Genomic DNA, 20,096 nt, shown 5'->3' on the forward strand with positions numbered 1-20,096 from the left:
AAAGTTCCTCAGTCTCCTCTTTCTTTCTTCTTTCTTTTTTTTTGGGGGGGGGGAGAGAAACAACAGCTTGTGCCAAGTTTGCAGCAGTGTGAGTAACTCTGAAGCTAGGTTGGGCTCCTTCTAGCTGCAGTCCTTTGGGCGCTGAAGTAAAGAGGTAAACTCCATTGTACAAAGCGGGACTACGGCGGATGATTCTTATCAGTGGCTACAAGTCATCATGGTTATATATTTCGTCCCATATCAAAGGCCTCTGAATGTTGGTTTCCTGAGGACCGGTGCTGCTGTAACTTCAGAAGATGAGTCTCATTCGTGGCTACAAATCATCATAGCTCTATTATGTCCTCCCTTATCAAAGGCCTCTGAATACCAGTTTCCTAAGGGTCAATGCTCTTGTGCTGATGCCCATCTTGTGGGCTTCTCAGAAGTGTTTAGTTGCCACTTTGAGAACAAGATGCCGATGGGCCTTTTTCCAGATCTTGCAAGACTCTTCTCACCTTATTACTTTGTAAGTTTGAGCTGCTAGTGCATCCCTTACTATAAAGTTACCTCATGCAAGTGGTACTTAACTTCTGAATAAGCTGTTAACTGGCTATAAAACTCCCCCCTTTATTATGCTAAATAATTTTCTGGACTGTTCCTTAAACTCCTAGCTGCGTCCTTGGATTTTAAAAATATTTCTGGATACTGCCCTTCCTTTAAAGAATTCAGGATGTTTTACCTTCCTCTATCTAACCCTCACTGTTTTTGCTTGAGGATGAAACAGCATAACTGGCCTTGGTGAACATTGTGACCGAACGGTGTTTCGAATCCAGGTCTCCGAAGCCTGTGTTGCACTGGTGCTGAACTTCCTTATCAAATTACTCTTGCAACTTTGTCTAGGACACTTTGCAAAGACCTCTGGTGCCAGGCAGACAGATGGGGCACTGAAAGAACCAGGATTCCCTTGGTGCCGGAAGCTTTCAATCCAAAGGGTGTGGTGTTTACGAAAAGAGACTTTCAAATACTGCAGAGCTTCTTCTTGTCCTGCCTTTAAAAGCTAACTACCACCATTCTCCTGAGGATTCTTTCACTCAGTGGGGTTTGCGTAATGGTGTTTCTGCTTGTATTGCAGGACAGCTAGCTCATTTTTCCTCAAACCTTGGGAGTTTGTGTTGATCTCCGTCACTTTTTTCTCTTCACTGCCCCCTCCGGCCAGGCCATCTGCTCCAAGTGACCAGTACCATTTCTAGGGCCTCCACTTTCCACATGGCAATTTCAGTTGAGATTTGGTGCCTTTGAGAAAGCTGACTGCCTGCAGCTCCATGGCCAGTCCTTACTTATCATGCTGCTTCTGCCTCCCATCCTTCGAAAAGTCCTCTTTTTGTGCCAGAGAACTTGCATCAGTACAGCACAAACACACGTGGTTCTGCTGTTCTTGCTATTCAGCATCTTCTCTTCTGTTCTTGCTTCTCAGAAAGTGATTCTTAATAATGTACATTTCAATCCTAACCATGCCTACTTTAGGAGTGATGAGGTCAATGAGGCTTGCTCCCAGGTAAGTGGGTTTAAGTTTGCAGCTTCTGTGCTTTTAAAAGGCAGTAGATGGAACAGTTTAATCCTTGGAGCAATCCCTCTATAACTTAGGCAGCTGTTAATTTTTGTCTCACGGGCAAGGAACAGGACCAGTGAGTGACTGCTTTGTTGTTTATTTATTTGTTTCTCCTTTCTGAGGCTTGGGATTTGTGCTAATATTCCTTTTCCCTCCCTTGCTCTTTAGAACAAGTTATTGGACTTCAGCTCCCATCAGCCTCAGCATGCCCAATGGTTGAGGGATGATGGGAACTGCAGTTTAGCAACCTCTGCAGGGCCAAAGGTTCTCCATCCATGCTTTAGGAGTTTAAGGGCTCAGGCATCACACAATGAAAGTCAACACTTTTCCCATTATGTCTCTCCTAAGGCAGTTCTTGTAACTAACCAAAATAATACTCTAAACCTTTTCATATTGAGAAAATAGAGTCCAGCAGATAAGATCCTTTTTAGGTGTTATTACTACCACTACTACTAATGAATAAATCATATTTACAACTAAATATATATATACTGCTGTAGACACAAAACAAGTTTCAGGGTTAAGGTGTATAGCTTTTTGTAAAGTGTGTTTTCATTGTGATCTCCTGTGCAGTCCAGTCCTATGACTCCAAACCACATCTCACTTACTTCAGTGGGGCTAAATCACAGAAAACTGCACCCTTAGGTACAAAAAAATGTTTTGCTAAAGGGAAAGTTGCTTTGGTTTTTGTGTGTACCTGTGTTTTTCCGTCTGTAGCTGTGAAGTTTGCCTGCTCAGGTTGCCAGAAGCCTAAACACCCTGTCAGCATCACTGGCCTTTCCCAGTATCTTTTCTCTCCAGAAAACAATAACCATCTTTCTTGTTGCTTTGTTCTTAGAATCTTGGAGTCCCAGAAGATGCTTTGTGGGACCAGATCTCTTCTTTAACGTGGGGGTATTCATCACTAAAAGGTCTGTCAGACCCATGGCAGCCTTTCCTTCAAACTTACAAAAAGAAGACTGCATATTGCTCTGGGAGACTTTGTTTGGAACACAGAAAGCTACTCAGTCCATTAGTCCAGCTAGCTCAGTATTGCCTCCACACTGGGTAGCAGTAGCTCTCTGTAGTTTCCAACCCTACCTGGGATTAAACCTGGGGTCTTCCGCAGGAAAAGGATGTGAAGCAGGGCTTTGAGGCATCTGAGGAACTTTTTCTTAGTGTAATGATTAAGCATTCAAGCTATGAGCTGAACATCAGCAGTGCTCTTGATTATCTTTGATATTATGGGGTGTCAGATATTTAGGAATAAATTTCCATTGGGAGAGCAACACTGCCTTATCAATTCGTATTGAATAGTAATAATAGGAATTCTAGCACTGACCAATCTTACTAATTATTTTAAAGATAGTTGAAGTAGTGTGGCTGAAAGGCTTTGAGTATTGTATAAATATTGTTTCTAATGTTTAATTATCCTGAGTGAACTGAAACCAACAGCTTTTCATCCTGGCCCAAACTGTGATCTCAGATAATAGTGCCTGTTCTCCTTTAAACCCATCACATCACATCCTTCATCTCACTTTATTTTCTTTAGCTCTCTATATCAGTATTTTCAGGCTTTCCCCTGCACACAACTTATCTGGTCTTTTCTGTGTTATTTCTGAGTTTCTTTTCTCTCTCTCTGCAAAATCTTCTCCAGCTCCAGTTCCGTGGTGTCCAATCTGGTGTGATTACGCTGTTTAACTCTTATTCTTGATGGTGCAGTGATCTGTAGGGACTGAGAAATCTAGTTGGATTCTCTCCAAATTCCCAGCTGTGGGTACTGAGGGCACCTGGATAGACCCCTCTAAGCCCCCAGACCTGTGTGGGAATGAAACTTCTTGTATGGAAGCAATGGACAACTATAGATTTCTGTCATTGACTCGAAGGCCTACACACGTATAAACAGGAAGTTTATTCCACCCACGAGATGGAAGCTGCTGGCGTTGTAATACAGGAAGTGCACTGAGGCTCCTTTTTATGCCAACTCAGGGAGGTGTTTATGGTCAGGACCTGAGCATAAATAGCCCCACAGTGCTTCCCTTGGAAGGCCTTGTAATTTGTAGGGACTGAAAAGGAGTGTAGGGGAAGAGAGCCACCTCAACGTCATCTGAGTATTTTGAAGCTGCATTATACATTAACTAATTGAAGCTGCATTAATTTGTAGGATTCAGCACAGCAGAATTTGATGAAGGCTGCTGCTTTGGATAACTTTAGAAGGGGATGAGACAGATTGATGGAAGAGGGAGAGGCCTATTAGCCATGATGGCTAATTTGGAATCTGTCTGTCTCTGGATCCCTGTTGCTCTCACTTTTCTGTCCTGTTTTTGTGGCCGTCTTGGGACTTATCTGTCTGGTTATGTGGAGTAGGCTGCTGGAATGGATGCTAGACATTTGCTGAGATCCATCAGGGCTGCTCTGACTGGCAGCAGCTCCCCAAGGTCTTGGGCAGTGACGTCGTTCCCAACCTTTTTGGAAAGGTCTAAAAATAAAACTCTGCTATGGCATATTGCATGCGGAACAGGTTCATGCTAATTGTTCTTAATGTTCTCCCATCTTTGTTTTTTAAAAAACAAAATTCAAGTAAAACAGACTCTGAACTACAAAAGCCAGCTTATTTTAACACAAATCATGACTACAGGCTGCTGGGCTTAAGAGTTTTGTCTTCAGCAAGGTTTTCGACTTTGTTGAAGCTGTGAGGATTTGGAGGGGCGCCACTCTGTCCTGAAGCCATCCTGCAGAACAGAGGGTTAAAAGTCTGTGTTCTGTATGCAGAGCTGCTTAGCTCACTGCTGAAAAGCAGTTGTTTAGCTGCAGCCTGACCTCGCTTCACTGAGCTATGGCTTTTCCTCCCAGCAAGGGAAGTTGCCATATCTCGAGCCAGACCATTGGTTCATTTAGCTCAGAATAGTCTGTTCTTGACTGGTAGCAACTCTCCAGGGTCTCGGTCAGAGAGGGGTCTTTACCAAGACATTTTACTGTGCGAGGCAAAGACAGGGTGGTGCAAAACCCTCCCATATGGAGTAGCAGCAGAGTCTTTTGTCTGTCTTAAGGGCACTTAAGGGCAGCAGGCCTCCAAGGCCTTTCCTGCCTGCTGCCTGACTTCCTCTAACAGACAAGCTCAGTGCTAGAAATTAGCCAGGCGCCAGGTGCGTTTTGCGACTGGTGCCGGTCCAATTGCAACCACATGGAGGTCTCTGGGTGCTGGGCTAGCAACTGACATCTCCATCTGGCTGGCCCTTCCAGTTTTCTTAATCAGGTAAGCAGAAGAGCTTATTTGTGGCATTTAGATCCCACCCTTTTCTCCAAGGAGTCCGTGGTTCACCTTCCCCTCCTCAGTTAATCCCTACAATGGCCCTGTGAGGTAGGTTAAGAGGTTGCAACTGACTCAAGGTCACCCAGTGAACTTTATGGCTGAGTGGGGATTGAACCCTGCTCTCCAAAGTACTAGTCCAATACTCTTAACTACTGCAGCACACTGGCTTCCTAGAGTCCTTCTGCTACGGGGCAGCTCTATAAATTAAGTAGGTAAATAAATACGGGGAAAGCAAAATGTCACTTACAAAAGGATCTGAAATATTTTCTTTGAAGATTGAATTTGTTATAATCTGGATTGTTTTATTTGATGTTTTAATGTGTTGTCAAATGTTGCTTTGGCTTTTTTTCTTTAAGATCTAGAACAGTATAGAAATGAAATGAACAGTAATAATAACAAATCTAAACATGCCGTTGTGGTGACCGCAACCTAGGTTTAAGGTGCCATTTGGTGATTAGCTTATATATCTGAGTTTGGTCAGGCTGGCTCTGCCTGCTACCTGGGATCCTTTAAACCAGCCTTTCTCAACCTGTGGGTCCCCAGATGTTGTTGAACTACAACTCCCATCACCCCTAGCTAGCAAGGCCAGAGCTCAGGGATGATGGGAGTTGTATTCCAACAACATCTGGGGAAGGGACCCACAGGTGGAGAACTGCTGCTTGTTTGCTGGGGACTGAACCTAGGACCTTGTGTGTGTGCAAAGCATGTATGTGCTCTGCAGCTTGTCTTGTGTTGAGCAGCAAACAAACTGTTCATGTGGGGCAAGCAGGTCATAATGTTTGGTCCTCAGTTGCCTGTGGCTGTAGTCCATACATGAGATAAGAGTGTACAGGTAGCACGGACCCACCAATGGGAGTTTTTGTCCCTTGTTCCAGACCACTTTGTAACTTTGTCTGCCACTCCTGTGCTCAGTTGCCCCTAGCATGCGCCGCTAAGGATCCCAAGACCCATGTGATCCGCTTGCCCACGACTCCCATCACCTGGGAATAATTGCTGTGTTTTCGTGGTCATTCTGCATGTAGATGCCAGAATTCCCTAAGGAACAGTAGGTAGTTGTTGGAGAAAGCCTATTTTTCAAGCATGCTTTCCTTTCTGGTGGCCCCATAGAACTTTGTTCTTGCATTGGTGTGAGAGAAATGGTTTCCTTCTCTCTCTGTCCTGCTCTCCCGCAATCTCTGTTGGAAGCACAGTACCCCTATTGCATGGATGTGGCCCTTGGGACCCTGCTACTTCTCTGCACCCTGTTCAAGGGCTTTTCCCTGGGTGGAATGTACCATTTAACTGTGGCAATGCTTATAGAATCATAGAATCATAGAGTTGGAAGAGACCACAAGGGCCATCAAGTCCAACCCCCTGCCAAGCAGGAAACACCATCAGAGCACTCCTGACATATGGTTGTCAAGCCTCTGCTTAAAGACCTCCAAAGTAGGAGACTCCACCACACTCCTTGGCAGCAAATTCCACTGTCGAACAGCTCTTACTGTCAGGAAGTTCTTCCTAATGTTTAGGTGGAATCTTCTTTCTTGTAGTTTGGATCCATTGCTCCGTGTCCGCTTCTCTGGAGCAGCAGAAAACAACCTTTCTCCCTCCTCTATGTTATATATATATATATATATATATAAAAGCCCTCCTTTTATATATTTGAACATGGCTATCATATCACCCCTTAACCTCCTCTTCTCCAGGCTAAACATGCCCAGCTCCCTTAGCCGTTCCTCATAAGGCATCGTTTCCAGGCCTTTGACCATTTTGGTTGCCCTCCTCTGGACACGTTCCAGTTTGTCAGTGTCCTTCTTGAACTGTGGTGCCCAGAACTGGACACAGTACTCCAGGTGAGGTCTGACCAGAGCAGAATACAGTGGCACTATTACTTCCCTTGATCTATATGCTATACTCCTATTGATGCAGCCCAGAATTGCATTGGCTTTTTTAGCTGCCGCGTCACACTGTTGGCTCATGTCAAGTTTGTGGTCAACCAAGACTCCTAGATCCTTTTCACATGTACTGCTCTCAAGCCAGGTGTCACCCATCTTGTATTTGTGCCTCTCATTTTTTTTGCCCAAGTGCAATACTTTACATTTCTCCCTGTTAAAATTCATCTTGTTTGTTTTTGCCCAGTTCTCTAATCTGTCAAGGTCGTTTTGAAGTGTGATCCTGTCCTCTGGGGTGTTAGCCACCCCTCCCAGTTTGGTGTCATCTGCAAATTTGATCAGGATGCCCTTGAGCCCATCATCCAAGTCGTTGATAAAGATGTTGAATAAGACCGGGCCCAAGACAGAACCCTGTGGCACCCCACTAGTCACTCTTCTAGGCTTCTTGCCTAGCTGAATATAGAATGGTGTGTAGAGACCTCTGGTTCTTGTGTGGTTGGACTGTCGCCTACTGTCTAACGACTTTGGTCCTCCAGAGGTTGTTAGACTTCGGTTCTCATCAGTCCCAGTCAGCACACCTGTGGTTAAAAAGGTAACGGGACCCCTGACCATTAGGTCCAGTCGCGGACGACTCTGGGGTTACGGCGCTCATCTTGCTTTATTGGCCAAGGGAGCCGGCATACAGCTTCCGGGTCATGTGGCCAGCATGACTAAGCATGTTCTGGCGAACCAGAGCAGCACATGGAAACGCAGTTTACCTTCCCGCCAGAGTGGTACCTATTTATCTACTTGCACTTTGAGGTGCTTTCGAACTGCTAGGTTGGCAGGAGCAGGGACTGAGGAACGAGAGCTCACCCCGTCGCAGGGATTCAAACCACCGACCTTCTGATCGGCAAGTCCTAGGCTCTGTGGTTTAACCCACAGCTCCACCCACGTCCCCACACCTGTGGTTGGGGAATTGTAATTCAGTAGCATCTAGGGGTCAAAACATCTCCCCGTCCCTGATATAATGTTAACAGTTGCATGTGTTACTCTGCCCATATCTTCCTCTGGCCCTGCAAATGTGGCCCCTGGAAGGTTGTCTGTGAGGGAATGTGGCACTTGAACTGCAAAAGTTTCCTCGCCTTCATCCGTACTGCAAGAAAAAAATACCAATATTTAGTTCTGTTGTTTCTGTTCCCCTGCAATCACCTAGTATAAACTCTGGCCATGCTTCAGCCCATGGAGTACCAGGGCCTCTTTACTCTCCCAAATGTTTTTTTAAAAACAGAAGGAAGGGGAAACTGATAAAAAAACTGTCCCCCCACTGGCCACAGTGTCTTGTTAACTCATGGGGGGGGGAATTGTCATTTCTAATAGAACCCATCGTTTAGTTGGATTTCTTTGTATCGGATTTGGTCAGCATTGGCCACTGTGAATAACAGCCTACTAACGAACTTAGGAAGTCAGGTCATTAGCTCATCCAGATCCGTACTGTCTACACTGACAGGCAGCAGCTCTCCAGGGTTTCAGGCAAGGGAGCCTTTTCCCAGCATGACCTGGGGATTGAATCTGGTGCCTCTGAGCTGTGTTCCTCCTCTCAAACTTATTAGGTGTGGGTTTTATGAAATGTATGCTGTCTCTGATTCCTTGCATTTGTAGGCATTCTTGGTTAAATGCGTCGACCAGGGTGCAAATTTCAAGAGTGTTTGTGCCACTGTTTTCAGGCAGGGCTGCGCAGATTTATGCCACTTTATAAAGCTTGGCTTCATTCTTGTTGAAAACTGGTGTGGTCTTGGGGCCAGAATCTGAGGACGAGGAAAGACCCTGCTTCAACCTCTGATCTTGCGAAGACGACTCCCTGGTTACCAGCTCTGAGGGTTGCTGGATGCAGCTCAGCCTGAGAATGTCGCTGCCCTGCTCTGAGATGCCAACTTGTCAAAGTTCCCTTTTTCTTTTCTTTTTTTGTTGCAACACCAACCTGTAACTTTCCATTGGTCATGGAAACTTTCCTTGAGGAGATGGGTTTTATCAAAGGCTTTTTCACCCAAAGCTGAGAACAAGCTTGGAACTCTCCCCTTTGAGAACTGGCGTGAGTCTGAGGGATTTGAGGAGTGGACTCTGCGCCTGGGACATGCGAGTCCTCGCAAGCTGATGGGTTTAAGAAGGCAATTTGTACCAGGATGTGGGGCAGAACTGGGAGAAAGAATACTTGACCCCTTGACTTAAGGCGGGGGTGGCCAACTCCCAAGAGGCTGTGATCTACTCACAGAGTTAAAAACTGGCAGTGACCTGGCAGTTCAGGTCAAAGTTGTTGAGCTTCTTTGGGGGGAGCCAGTGATCTGCCACTGGGTGTGATCTACCGGTAGATCATGATCTACCTGTTGGACATGCCTGACTTAAGGGATCAGGAGTTGGTTCTTCCATGTTAATCACAATAGGGGATGTGTTGGCAAAATGTGGCTGGGAGCATCTGCTTGTTCGTTTCCTTAAAAACACCTTTTCTTCTTCTTCTCTCCACTCCACAGAGTTCTACCTTGTAAATACTGTTATTTGTATATACTGTAAATGATGACATCGGTGGGCACTAACCGAGCCCGGGGAAGCTGGGAGCAGACACAGAACCAGGCACAGCACAAACAGAGGCCACAGGTGAGGGCGGAGCAGGCCAGGGTGTCCATGGAAACCAGTTGGCTTTGGGAGGGGAGGAGTCCTCTTGGCTCCCTCACCTTTTCCTTTTTTTCCGTTGTGACTAAGAGCACGCTGGCCTAACGTCTTTCCTACGAGACAAAGGGAAACTCCTCCGCACCCTTTCGGGCTGCTCTTAGCTTGCATGCTTAGGAGCTGAGGCAAAGTTCTGGCTTTGTGGGCAAATGCAGGAAGAATCGGAAGGAGAAGGCAAGACCCTTCTTACGCTTCTACCTTTTTAAAGAGAAAACAGCGTTCAAACTTTCTTGATACGTGTGGCAGGTGAAAGGACTAATTTCCCGGCCACTGATGCTGATCCTGTTGGGATATCTGGATAAAACATCTGGTTGCCTGGGCAGTGAAAAGCTTTTGAAACCTCCCCCATTGATAAGCCCAACCCGTTGCCTATCATTCATTTTTATTACAGTTTTCAAACGTTTGGGTTTTTTTCAAAGAGGGGAAGAGAGATTGCAAAAGGGGACAATATCTTATCCTTTCTGTTCCAGAACCTCTGCTTTTCCATTAATCTGCATTCCATGGAAGCATGTTGTGCTATTGATATGTATAAGAAATAGAAAATTAATACCAGATTAATAAGAGAGGTGAACATAGAGGATTTGAGCTCTTACGTTGATAACCACAACATGCCTTTATCCTTGTTTAACAGAGATCAGAAAAGACACGATGGGAGAGAATTTAAATAAATCTCATCCCTACTTTAGACTGCACTCTGGATCCTCACCCTTAAATGAGGACTAAAACCTCTCAGTCTTGGTCCCAGTGTGTTAGTCCCAGTGTATTTCTACTCAGCTTCTTAGCCAAAAAGCAGAGCAGCTTACACAAACCAGTCCCTGCTTCTTGGGTTTACAAGGGTTAGTGAGAGAAGAAGCAAGCTCCGGTGCAAATTCTTAAAGTTACAGTTCTGAATAACGTTGTTATATAGTTGTGTCTGTATGAGAAAATTCCCGCCTATCAGCTCTGAGCAGGTGATTAATATCTAAGCCAGTAGGGCAGGGCTTTACACAGCTCTTCCCTCGTAACTTCATAGTGGGAGCTTTGTTGCTTTGCCCTCCTCCCTCACTGATGTCTGTGGCTGCCTGGCCTTGGAAGTACCCAATTCAGATCTGAGGGCAGAGCGAATGGCAGTGTCAAGCTCATTCTTTACTCAGGCAGCTTCCCTGCCCCCGGCCAGACGCCCCACTTACAGGGCTAACTTGTTGTCTTTCTGCCCTGTTTCATTCTAACACTTCCACCTCTGGCCCCTGTCTCCACAGGCCACTGCAGAGCAAATTCGACTTGCACAGATGATATCCGACCACAACGATGCTGACTTTGAGGAGAAAGTGAAACAAGTAAGTTTTTTGGGATGCTGGAGGATGTGAGGAGAGGGGAAGACTCTTTCTCCAAGGAGAGTGTGCCTTTTAACTCCTTGCCCTACCAGCTGTCTTTGATGTCTCCTGGGAGAGAGGAACACGATGGACACACTTATGGCTGCTTTGGATAGCTTGAGGGAGGCACTCGGCTTCAGGGGTTTGAAGTCCCGTGACTGGTGACAGGTCCCAGCCGAGTCGACAGGTGGCCTTATCCTTTGTTGCTTCTCCCTCGGCAGCTGATCGACATCACGGGCAAGAACCAGGATGAGTGTGTCATTGCCTTGCACGACTGCAATGGGGACGTCAACAGAGCCATCAACGTGCTGTTGGAAGGCAACCCGGACACGGTAAATCTGTGGCTTTGCAGGCTCGGTTAGCAGAGTGGCGTTGCGGGTTGCAAAGGCCTTTTTTATTCTCTGTTGGGCAAAGGGAGTAGCATTGGGGAGGGGAGAAGGGTAGCCCATGTATAGACCCCATGTCTCAGAAGACGAGGCAGTTCACAGTCTACTATCTGTGCTAGACTACAATTCCCATCATCCCTCATGACTGGCTGTGTTGACTGCAGCTGATGGGAGTTTGAAAGAGGAGAGAGAGACCCAGGAGAAAAGCCGACAGAGTGAGGCAGATCTGCGGAGGGCAGATGTTGAAAAGTCAGGTCACTCTAAAATCTGTGTAGGATTCTGCGGTTTAAATTAAAGTTAAGTGTGGGTCTAAGGCAGGCAGGGAGAACAGCAGCCCAAGGGGCTTCATGCCCCACTCCAGGCCTCTCAGCTTAGCCCAGGGGTCAGCAAACTTTTTCAGCAGAGGGCTGGTCCACTGTCCCTCAGACCTTGTGGGGGGCCAGAATTTTTTTTTGGGGGGGGAGTCAACAAATTCCTATGCCGCACAAATAAACCAGAGATGCATTTTAAATAAAAGCACATTCTACTTATGTAAAAACACACTGAGTCCTGGACTGTCCGCGGGCTGGATTTAGAAGGCGATTGGGCCGGATCCGGCCCCCGGGCCTTAGTTTGCCTACCCATGGCTTAGCCCTTGGAACACTTCCCAGCCCACACCGCTCCCTAGCCCTGCTTGGCATCCCAAGCATTTGTGGGTGGCTGGAATGTGTCCTTGAGCTCGGATAATGCCTCTCGTCTGTATGGGTGACAGAGAGGGGTGTGCTTGTACATTTATTATGCACCCACTTTTGCCTAACCCTGGCATGTGGCCCTTGGAAGGTTCCCCAGGCGGAAATGCAGCCCTTGGGAAGAAACAGGTTTCCTACCCCCAACCTGAGAAGACTGAGGATGACTCACCTGTTCGTCTGCCCAGGCCCAGATCTTGCGGTTCTCCTCTCCTGACATTCACGGCCCCCTCTGCATACTGCTTCTAGTTGGCAAAATATTCTGCTGCCTTCACTCCAGTGTTGATTCCTTCTATGAATTCTCATTTTAGAAATGTGAAAAAAAATGAAACCTGGTTGATGCAATTATGCTTTCTGTCCCCACCTCCCCCTCTGAAAATGTCCAGAACTGAACTGGAATTTTAACTCTAGTCGATATCTAGCAGGTTTTTCTTTCTTTTTTCCAATGAATTTTTTATTTTCCCAAATAAAACTTTATAAACTTTTAAAAGCAACAACCGGTTCTACAATGGTTCTACAATACCATCTTTGCAACTAATCTAAAATGTACGAACACACCCGGTACACTGTTTTATAGTGGTCAGCACAAGTATATCTGCATCTTTCCTGTTTGAAAAATAATATCTTTTGTAAAGGAGTTTTTTTTTATAAAATGACAGTCACCAACTTCAATGAAACCTGTAGAATGTTTCTTGCATGCATCTGTGAAATTGAACATGTGTTATGTGCATGGAGAGTGGGAATAAATCTTGCCTCTCCCTTTGCAGCACTCCTGGGAGATGGTTGGGAAGAAGAAGGGGGTTTCAGGACAGAAAGACAGCGGGCAGACGGAACCCAGCGAAGAAAGCAAAGAGAACCGAGAGAGGGAGCGGGACTTCAGCCGGCGACGAGGTGGATTGCCAAGAAGGGGCCGAGGGACGAGCCGCGGAAGAGAGTGTACGAGTCGCGACTTTGTGTGGAATAGCTGCCGGTGTGGGGTGGGGCAACGAGATGAGAGGAAAGGTAGCAGATGGTTAAAACCTCACGGCCAGAGATGTGCAGCGTGGGGGCAGTTATAGCTTCCCTGTCTTCCCTGATGTACCTGGCATTGCTGTGCACGGAGCTTGAAAAATAACAGTCACATTTTGAATTCCTGCTCCACACTTCCTTTATTTTTTAATAGTTAGCTCTGCTTGGGCGTCAACAAAGTGTTTCAAACATCCAGGTGTTTTGGGTAATCGGGATCCTTAGGGTTTTTTGTTTTTTTAAAATTGAGACTTGTTTTATACAAATGCCGTTTCACAAGCCAACTGTGAAGATGTGTTTTGCTTGGGTGTTTGTATCTTCTTTAAAACAACAAAAAAGACCACCCAACCCCCTTTACAACATCTGTTTTGCAACCTATGGATTGTATTTTATTTTTCATCTAAAGACCACATATCTCCATTCCTTTAAAAGCAGATGGTTCGTTCTAAAGACCCTCAAGGGAAATTGAGGACGCTGAGTCTGTAAAATTTAGACACGAGCCTATTGCAGGGCAGGGCTAGGAAAACTGGAACGGTGTGGCGTGGGTTGCTTCTCCTGCAGTAGAGGAAGGGGATCATGAGTGGATTGTCACCGCCCATCTCTCCCCTGGCAAGAGGGTGAACTTCCGAGAGGGTGCACCTGGTGGGCAGGGCAAACCCTTGGCAAAGCCAGCTTCTGCCAGCTTCTCTGCAGCTCACACAAGAATCCTTAATTCATTCAGCACAGCACTCAAGCCTTGCCCCCCCCCAATGCACTCAACACACTGGAAACTTACTAGTGTGGTTTTGTGTCTTCCAGTTCGGGGCCAGGAGAATGGACTGGACAGTGGCAAGACAGCCGGACCCACTGGAAGAGGCACAGAGAGAGGGCGACGAGGCCGCGGGCGAGGCAGAGGTGAGAGAGGCGGCTCAGCAGCCTGGATAGCTTTTACAAAGAGGACTGGAAATTACCATGGAGGATACTGCTGCCAGTGGTTATTTGGCACGGTGGCTGTTTTCTCCCCATACTGTCGGAGGCAAGGTGTCTCTTGATAACCAGCTTCTGGGAATCAAGTGTGGAAAGTGAGACTTTCAGGCTTCCCTTGCTTAGCTTGTCCGCTTTGAGAAAGAACAGGATGGATCAGATGCACTTTTTGTAAGACCATAAAATCAGGTGATTGAGTGGTGTATAGAATTAAGTATGGTGTGGAGGAAGTTGATCTAGAGAGGTTTTCCTCTCTTAGCACTAGAATTCAGGCTCATCAAACAAACGTCGGAAGACTCAGGACAGACAAAGAATAAATAAATCCTGATTTAAAGTGCCTTTGAATCCATCCCTCCTGCCGTACGGTGGGCTGCATACCAGTAGACCCTTTCTGGCTCCTTCATAGCTATAAAGGGGGGACAGCGTATGCGACAGCAAGTCTTGGCATCATTGGCCAACTGAGTCCTGCAGCTGTGATAGCTGACTGGCTGCCTCCGGTGATCCAACAAACAAGGTGTTTGATTCCTAATCCTACTGCACCTGAAAGCAGGCAGGGGAAGCTTTTTCAGCCTGGAAGTTTCATTCCCACATAGGGAACCTTCTGGGGGCCACAGTGGCCCTCAACCCTGGCCCTCAACCATGCCTGCTGCAGATGGTCAGAGCCCAATAACTGGAGGGTCGCAGGTTCTCCACATCTAGAATATCCCACGTTCTCCCACCTTCGTTGTGGATTTGAACTCTGGCACTAGTCCAGCTCTCTGTCTCAATTTGGTACCTACAAGATGGGTGGTTGTATCAGTAGGCTCATTTTTGTTTTGCTTTAAAGCAAGGCTGGGGCCCTCTGTCTCCGCCCCCCCCCAAGTTGTTGGGGGGCTGACTTACATCATCCCCGACCAATATCAGCGATGCATGATGGAAGTTGTAGTCCCATCCTTGGTTCAAAGGAGTGAAATTGGTGGGGGAAATAAGAGATGGGTGAAGATAGAAGACACTTTAAAATCTGGTTTAGTTTACCTAGAGGTCCAGTAAGGTTTTAAAGCTGCCTGTTTTTTTTTTTGTTGCAGGTGGATCTGGAAGGCGGGGAGGAAGGTTTTCAGCCCAAGGCATGGGGTAAGCTTCACAGCCTTTGTCTTTATTCTTGGGCGGGGTAGGCAGAGCTAGAGAGTTTATCTGTGACCAGATGACACACATCTGTGGCCTGGATAGAGGGAGGGAAGAGACTAAAGGGTCAAAGCAAGACAGACGTGCCTTTGAGATGTACGCTCAAATTCCCCTTTCCTCACCCACCCTGTCTTCCAGAACTTTCAACCCCGCGGACTATGCCGAGCCCACGAGCACGGAAGAAGGCTACGGGAACAGTAACAGCAATACATGGAACAACACCGGGAGCTTTGAGCCGGACGACGGCACGAGTAAGTGACCTGGGCGCTTTGTGCTGCCGCAGTTTGGGGCCAGAGTTCAGCACCTGTCAGTAAAAAGGCCAACAAGTGGGTCCCCTTCAATACAGCTTGCCTTTCTTCAACATAAAGGGTTGCATTTTATCAAGCCAGCTTGTTGGTCCAGCCATCCCAGTATTGTCTAGGCTGGTTGGCAACAGCACTCTGGGTGTGGCAGGTAGACACTCTCCCCAGAGATCCCTTTATGTCAACACAGCTCAAAGCTGTAGTCCAATAACAGCTGGGAACCCAACTCCCATCATCCCTAGCTAGCAGGACCAGTGGTCAGGGATGATGGGGACTAGCCCAACCACAGCTGGGGACCCAAGTTTGAAAAACACTGTTTTAAATGGAGACTGGGGGTGTGGGGAGAGAACCACCATTCCCAGCACATGACCTGCCATGCTCCTGTGTGATTGAAGTCGCCCAATTCTGCCACCTAGAGCCACTTAATGCCTATCCAGTTGCCCCATCATGCCCTTGTCCTTCAACCCAGCCATTTTACTTGTGCTTGATGCTGTAAAAAAAAAGGCTAGTTTTATTTCTGTTTAAAACTGCTTTGGGTTGCGGCTACAATCCACGTTAAGCGCTTCGGATCCGTTTTCGTATTTTCGATTGCAAAACCTGTGGGGAAAGTTGCATTGGAGTTTGAGGGTGTCCCTGGCAAGTCCTAGTGCAGGTACCCTGCAAGCCTCTGGACTCCCAGCTCCCATCTTCCCTGAGCTTTAGCCACACTGGCTGGGGCTGGTGGGAGCTGGGAGTCTCAGCATCATCTGAGTGCATCCCATCAGCTACTCCTGGTCTTTAGGGTGTGGTGGTTAACCTCCACTGGGCAGGGGTGAGTTGGGTCCGCCAGCCTATGATTTTAACGAAGGTTTCCCAAAGCTTTTGAGAGGGAAGAGAAATAATCTCCACCCACCGCTCCATTGCACACCCTTTCCATCTCTTTCAGCAACAGCATAACTTCAGGGAACTAAAGTTTTAAATGCAGGAAGCTGCCTTCTAATGGCTTAGACCAGAGCTTCCCAAACTTGGGTCTCCAGCTGTTTTTGGACTCCCATCATCCCTAGCTAGCAGGATCAGTGGTCAGGGATGATGGGAATTGTAGCCCCAAAACAGTAGGGAGACCCAAGTTTGGGAAATCCTGGTCCATCTAGCTAGTACTGAGCTACAGGGTTTCAGGCAAAGGGGGGCCTTTTTGCCAGTCCTACCTGGAAATGCCCTTGGGGATTGAACCTTGGATCTTGCCTCTGAGCTCTGGCCTTCCTCCATAGAAGAAGACAACAATGTCTTTCTGCTCGGACAAAAAGACCATTTGAGGTTTTTGAGGGAAGCTTCCCTTACCTGGATGTGCAGTAGAAATGTAGAAGCGGGGAGAGAACTGCAGTGTCTTAACTTTTCTCTTGGAAGTAGATCCCGCCGTTCTTTGTGTGTCCTGAGCTAAGAAAGGGGGACTGTTAAAAGTTGTCGCTGGAAGGGGACGACCCTTTTCATTGGCCCCCAAGGAGGGTTTACTTGTCCACAGTGTCTACAGAACGCACTCCTCATTTCATACTCCCATGATTAGTTTGTAGTATTAAGTATATTTTTTTAATTTTAACAATATCCACAGGTATGGTGGGCGGCAGAGTAGTCTTGGGGTGGGGAAGGGGGTGGCGGCGGCGGCAGCGGCAGAATCGCCTCGCTTTTCTCATTTCTTAGAATACAAAACCGTTTTCACTGTTTTTACCCCGTTCTTTTCTTTTTCTTTTTCTTTTTTTCTGTTTCTTTTCAGGAGTTGATTACATTAGGGGTGAGGGGTCAAATTATCCCCGAAAATTTGACACTGCTCCTGGTACGAGAAATCCAGGTGCACTAATTGCCCGGGATCTCTTTATTTATAAGTTGGAATATATCTGTGGATATGTCATTGTCTCGTTCCTCCCACTCCACAACCCCTGCCCTCCTACATCTCTTTCCATCTTTGTTTGGTTTCATTTAATGAATATGTGTACGTTCTTGCCTGTGCTTTTACTAACACTGACACCCCACCCCACCCCGCCTTCCCCCACACCTCTATGTTTTTAAGGGGAGGCGGGCTTTGGGCTTCCATGTGTTGTGTTTTTCTGTGTTTGGGGCGGGTGGGAGAGATGAGTTTGCTTTCCTGGCTGTTTTGATTGCACCCTCCACCAGCTGTGGCTGCCCCTGTTGTGGTTCCCCTCTCCTGGCTCTTTAAAGCTCTTGCATCTTGAGTCGAAGGCCAAGTTTCCTTGGGACATAAGCTCAGAATGGCCTTGTCAGTTCAGACCAAGGAGTCCATCTATATTTCTGGGTTTTTTCTGGGGGGGGGGGGGAAGCTAGGTGCCTCTGTTGGGCTCTCACAAGTGGGACTGAAGGTGACGGTCCCCTAGTATCTGGCATCCACAGGTACACTGCCTCTAAACACAGAGGTTCCATCTAATTGGCCTTCTGGGGAGCCAGTGATGAGGCAATTTCTGCTGCAACGCCTTCCTCAAGATCTACAGATGGTTCGTTTGCAGTTCCAACTGGTGGGTAGTTAACACTGGTGGGTTCTTACAATCTCCTGGTGGATCGCTGGCCAGTTGTTGGCAGGCGGCTGAGATTTCTTTCAGAGAAAGTTGGGCAAGGCCTTGGTCTGATCCTGTGAGGCCATTTCTTATGTTCGTAAGCAAGAGCGCAGACTTGGGATCACTGAAGACAGGTTAGGGATCACTTGACCATGAAGAGATCCTGAGTTAATCCCCTTCTGCAACTTCTAAAAAACTCACCGATAGCCTGACTTGCGGGTGCAGAGTGGGGGGGGGGAATGGACTATGAAGAGGAAACAGTCCTGCTACACAAGTCGGGTTTGCTAGCCATCCAGGGACCAAGTATGTGCAGACTTCTGCAGATTTGGCGAATGCTGACAGGGTGTTGAATCTAGCGAAGGTCTTGTGTGAGTAAAACCGCTCAAGCTGGCCCAGCGGAATTTCTCATGGCATGCCACCTTGTTCTAATTTTTTTTTGGGGGGGGTTGGAAGAAACCCCAGAGCAGATTGAGGAGGTGGGGGGGACGTGAGTGGCAGGACTCCCAGCTTGCATCATCTCTGGCCCTTGGCCTTGCTGGCTGGAGCTGATGGGAGTTGGGAGGCCCTGGGGGTTACGCACCTGGATTAGACTGAGAGAGAGAAAGTGTGGGACTGCTCCAAGGTCTCTCGACTAAATGCCTGAGAAGCGTGGGTGTGGGTGGGTGTGCTTCAAGTCCCCTGGTCCAACTCCCAGCTGTAGTGCCTTGCAGAGTTTTCTTTTCCCCCCAGTTTCAAGTCTTCATATCTTTTCCCTTGCGCTTTTGGCTAATGGCGCTATGTGGGTTTTTGAAAAAACAAAACACACCTTCAGGAGCCAGCAGAGTGTATGCATGTTTTTAATTGCCCATGGTCAATAAATGAAGATTTCAAGGAACAGGGAAGTGACCTGAACAGCAGCATGGGGGGGGGAGGGGGCTTTTTTATTTAGTAAACGTAACCTTAAAACATGGGAAAGAAATGTATCTTGGCTTCATTCAGCTTTTTCTTAACCATTTACCCAACCTGCCTCTTTGAGATGGTAAAAGACCTGCCTTCGCTTTCATAGGGCTGAAAGCAAATTTTTGCAGGGGGGGGGAGACATCCGAGCCAGTCTCTTGCAGGACGCACGAGCATCGTGTAGTATCGAGTTATTTATACACTGCTTAGACACTGTTGTAATTAAGCAGTTTATAAATCTGTAAGAACACACATGTATGCAGAAACAGAACCTTCCGTTGACTTGACCATTTTTGTACGGATCCTAACCCAGTGGCGGCGATTTTCTGGGAAAATTGGGCTTTTGCAGGACTTTGGGGAGGGGTAGTGGCAGGAGGAGGAATGGGCAGGGTCGAGAGATGCCACGTTTGATTGCAAGAGAGCAGTGGAACTGGGCAGGGGGCATGTAGAATATCAGTAGGGCTGTCCATCACCGTTTGTTCCTAAGGGAAGAGAGTTTCAGGACGGGGTCAAGGAAGACATCTCTTTTCCCCACAGTGATTCCAGGGTCCAGCCTCTTTGCTTTGGGGTTCAGTGGGTGGGGGAGCTTGCATGGTGTGCCCATATTTTCTCCCCCCTCCCCCCACCCCAAGCTTGTGTCTGTCTGGGCGAGGGGCACCAACCTGCTTAGCTGCTTGCAATGCTTCTTGAAAAGCACCCCCTTTTCCCGGGAAGCACCCAGGATCCGCTTGTACCAAACCCCTTCCCTGTTTTGTTCTTTGCCAGGTGCGTGGAGGACGGCGACGGAGGAATGGGGGACCGAGGACTGGAATGAAGATGTAGGTACACCCCAGCTCTTGCATAGCTTCCCTTTCTGTGTGCGCTTTGCCTTCTCTAACTTGGGATCACCCTAACTTCCTGCCTCTCCTTTCCTTCCCCAGCTTTCGGAGACCAAGATCTTCACTGCCTCCAACGTCTCCTCTGTGCCTCTGCCTGCGGAAAATGTGACCATCACGGCTGGACAGAGGTGGTCCATTTGCGCCTGCCACAGTAGCTGGGTTTCAGTTTGGAAATGAGTTTCTTTTTGGTGGCGGAGCTGGGGGGAGAGAGCAGGGGAAGAAAGCAAACAACCATTGCCCTAGCCAGGATGTGGCGGACAGACAGATGTTGCTGGACTCTCCAACTCACTTCAGCCCTGGCCGTACATTGGTGCCCCGCAAGACGAATGCCTCGCAAGACGGAAAACTCGCTAGACGAAAGAGTTTTCCGTTTTGTTCTTCGCAAAACGAATTT

The 20,096-nt window shown here is 47.5% G+C and overlaps 1 protein-coding gene and 1 long non-coding RNA gene across 14 annotated transcripts in view; one reads left to right on the forward strand and one right to left on the reverse strand.

The window, feature by feature from the left end:
- The window catches only part of UBAP2L (ubiquitin associated protein 2 like), a 48,643-nt gene that overhangs the window by 1,151 nt on the left and 27,396 nt on the right, over positions 1-20,096 (forward strand). For 6 of the 13 annotated variants that reach the window (XM_082202075.1, XM_082202082.1, XM_082202080.1 and 3 more), the window contains exons 2-11: positions 9,259-9,382; positions 10,693-10,770; positions 11,028-11,138; positions 12,685-12,853; positions 13,721-13,816; positions 14,950-14,995; positions 15,185-15,297; positions 17,096-17,170; positions 19,590-19,642; positions 19,745-19,830. In XM_082202075.1, coding sequence (XP_082058201.1) covers positions 9,299-9,382; positions 10,693-10,770; positions 11,028-11,138; positions 12,685-12,853; positions 13,721-13,816; positions 14,950-14,995; positions 15,185-15,297; positions 17,096-17,170; positions 19,590-19,642; positions 19,745-19,830 — 911 coding nt within the window. In that variant the 5' untranslated portion in view covers positions 9,259-9,298. The remainder of the gene's footprint in view (positions 1-9,258; positions 9,383-10,692; positions 10,771-11,027; positions 11,139-12,684; positions 12,854-13,720; positions 13,817-14,949; positions 14,996-15,184; positions 15,298-17,095; positions 17,171-19,589; positions 19,643-19,744; positions 19,831-20,096) is intronic. The other 7 variants (XM_082202087.1, XM_082202076.1, XM_082202077.1 and 4 more) reach the window with 2 other exon arrangements.
- LOC309520798 lies at positions 17,644-19,583 on the reverse strand. Its single transcript, XR_014214432.1, has 2 exons — positions 18,891-19,583; positions 17,644-18,803 (listed from the first exon to the last, which is right to left on the reverse strand). It is a non-coding gene; the product is annotated as an uncharacterized lncRNA (long non-coding RNA).

The sequence above is a fragment of the Podarcis vaucheri genome, assembly GCF_965113315.1.
Source record: "Podarcis vaucheri genome assembly, chromosome: 16".
Taxonomy (NCBI): domain Eukaryota; kingdom Metazoa; phylum Chordata; class Lepidosauria; order Squamata; family Lacertidae; genus Podarcis; species Podarcis vaucheri.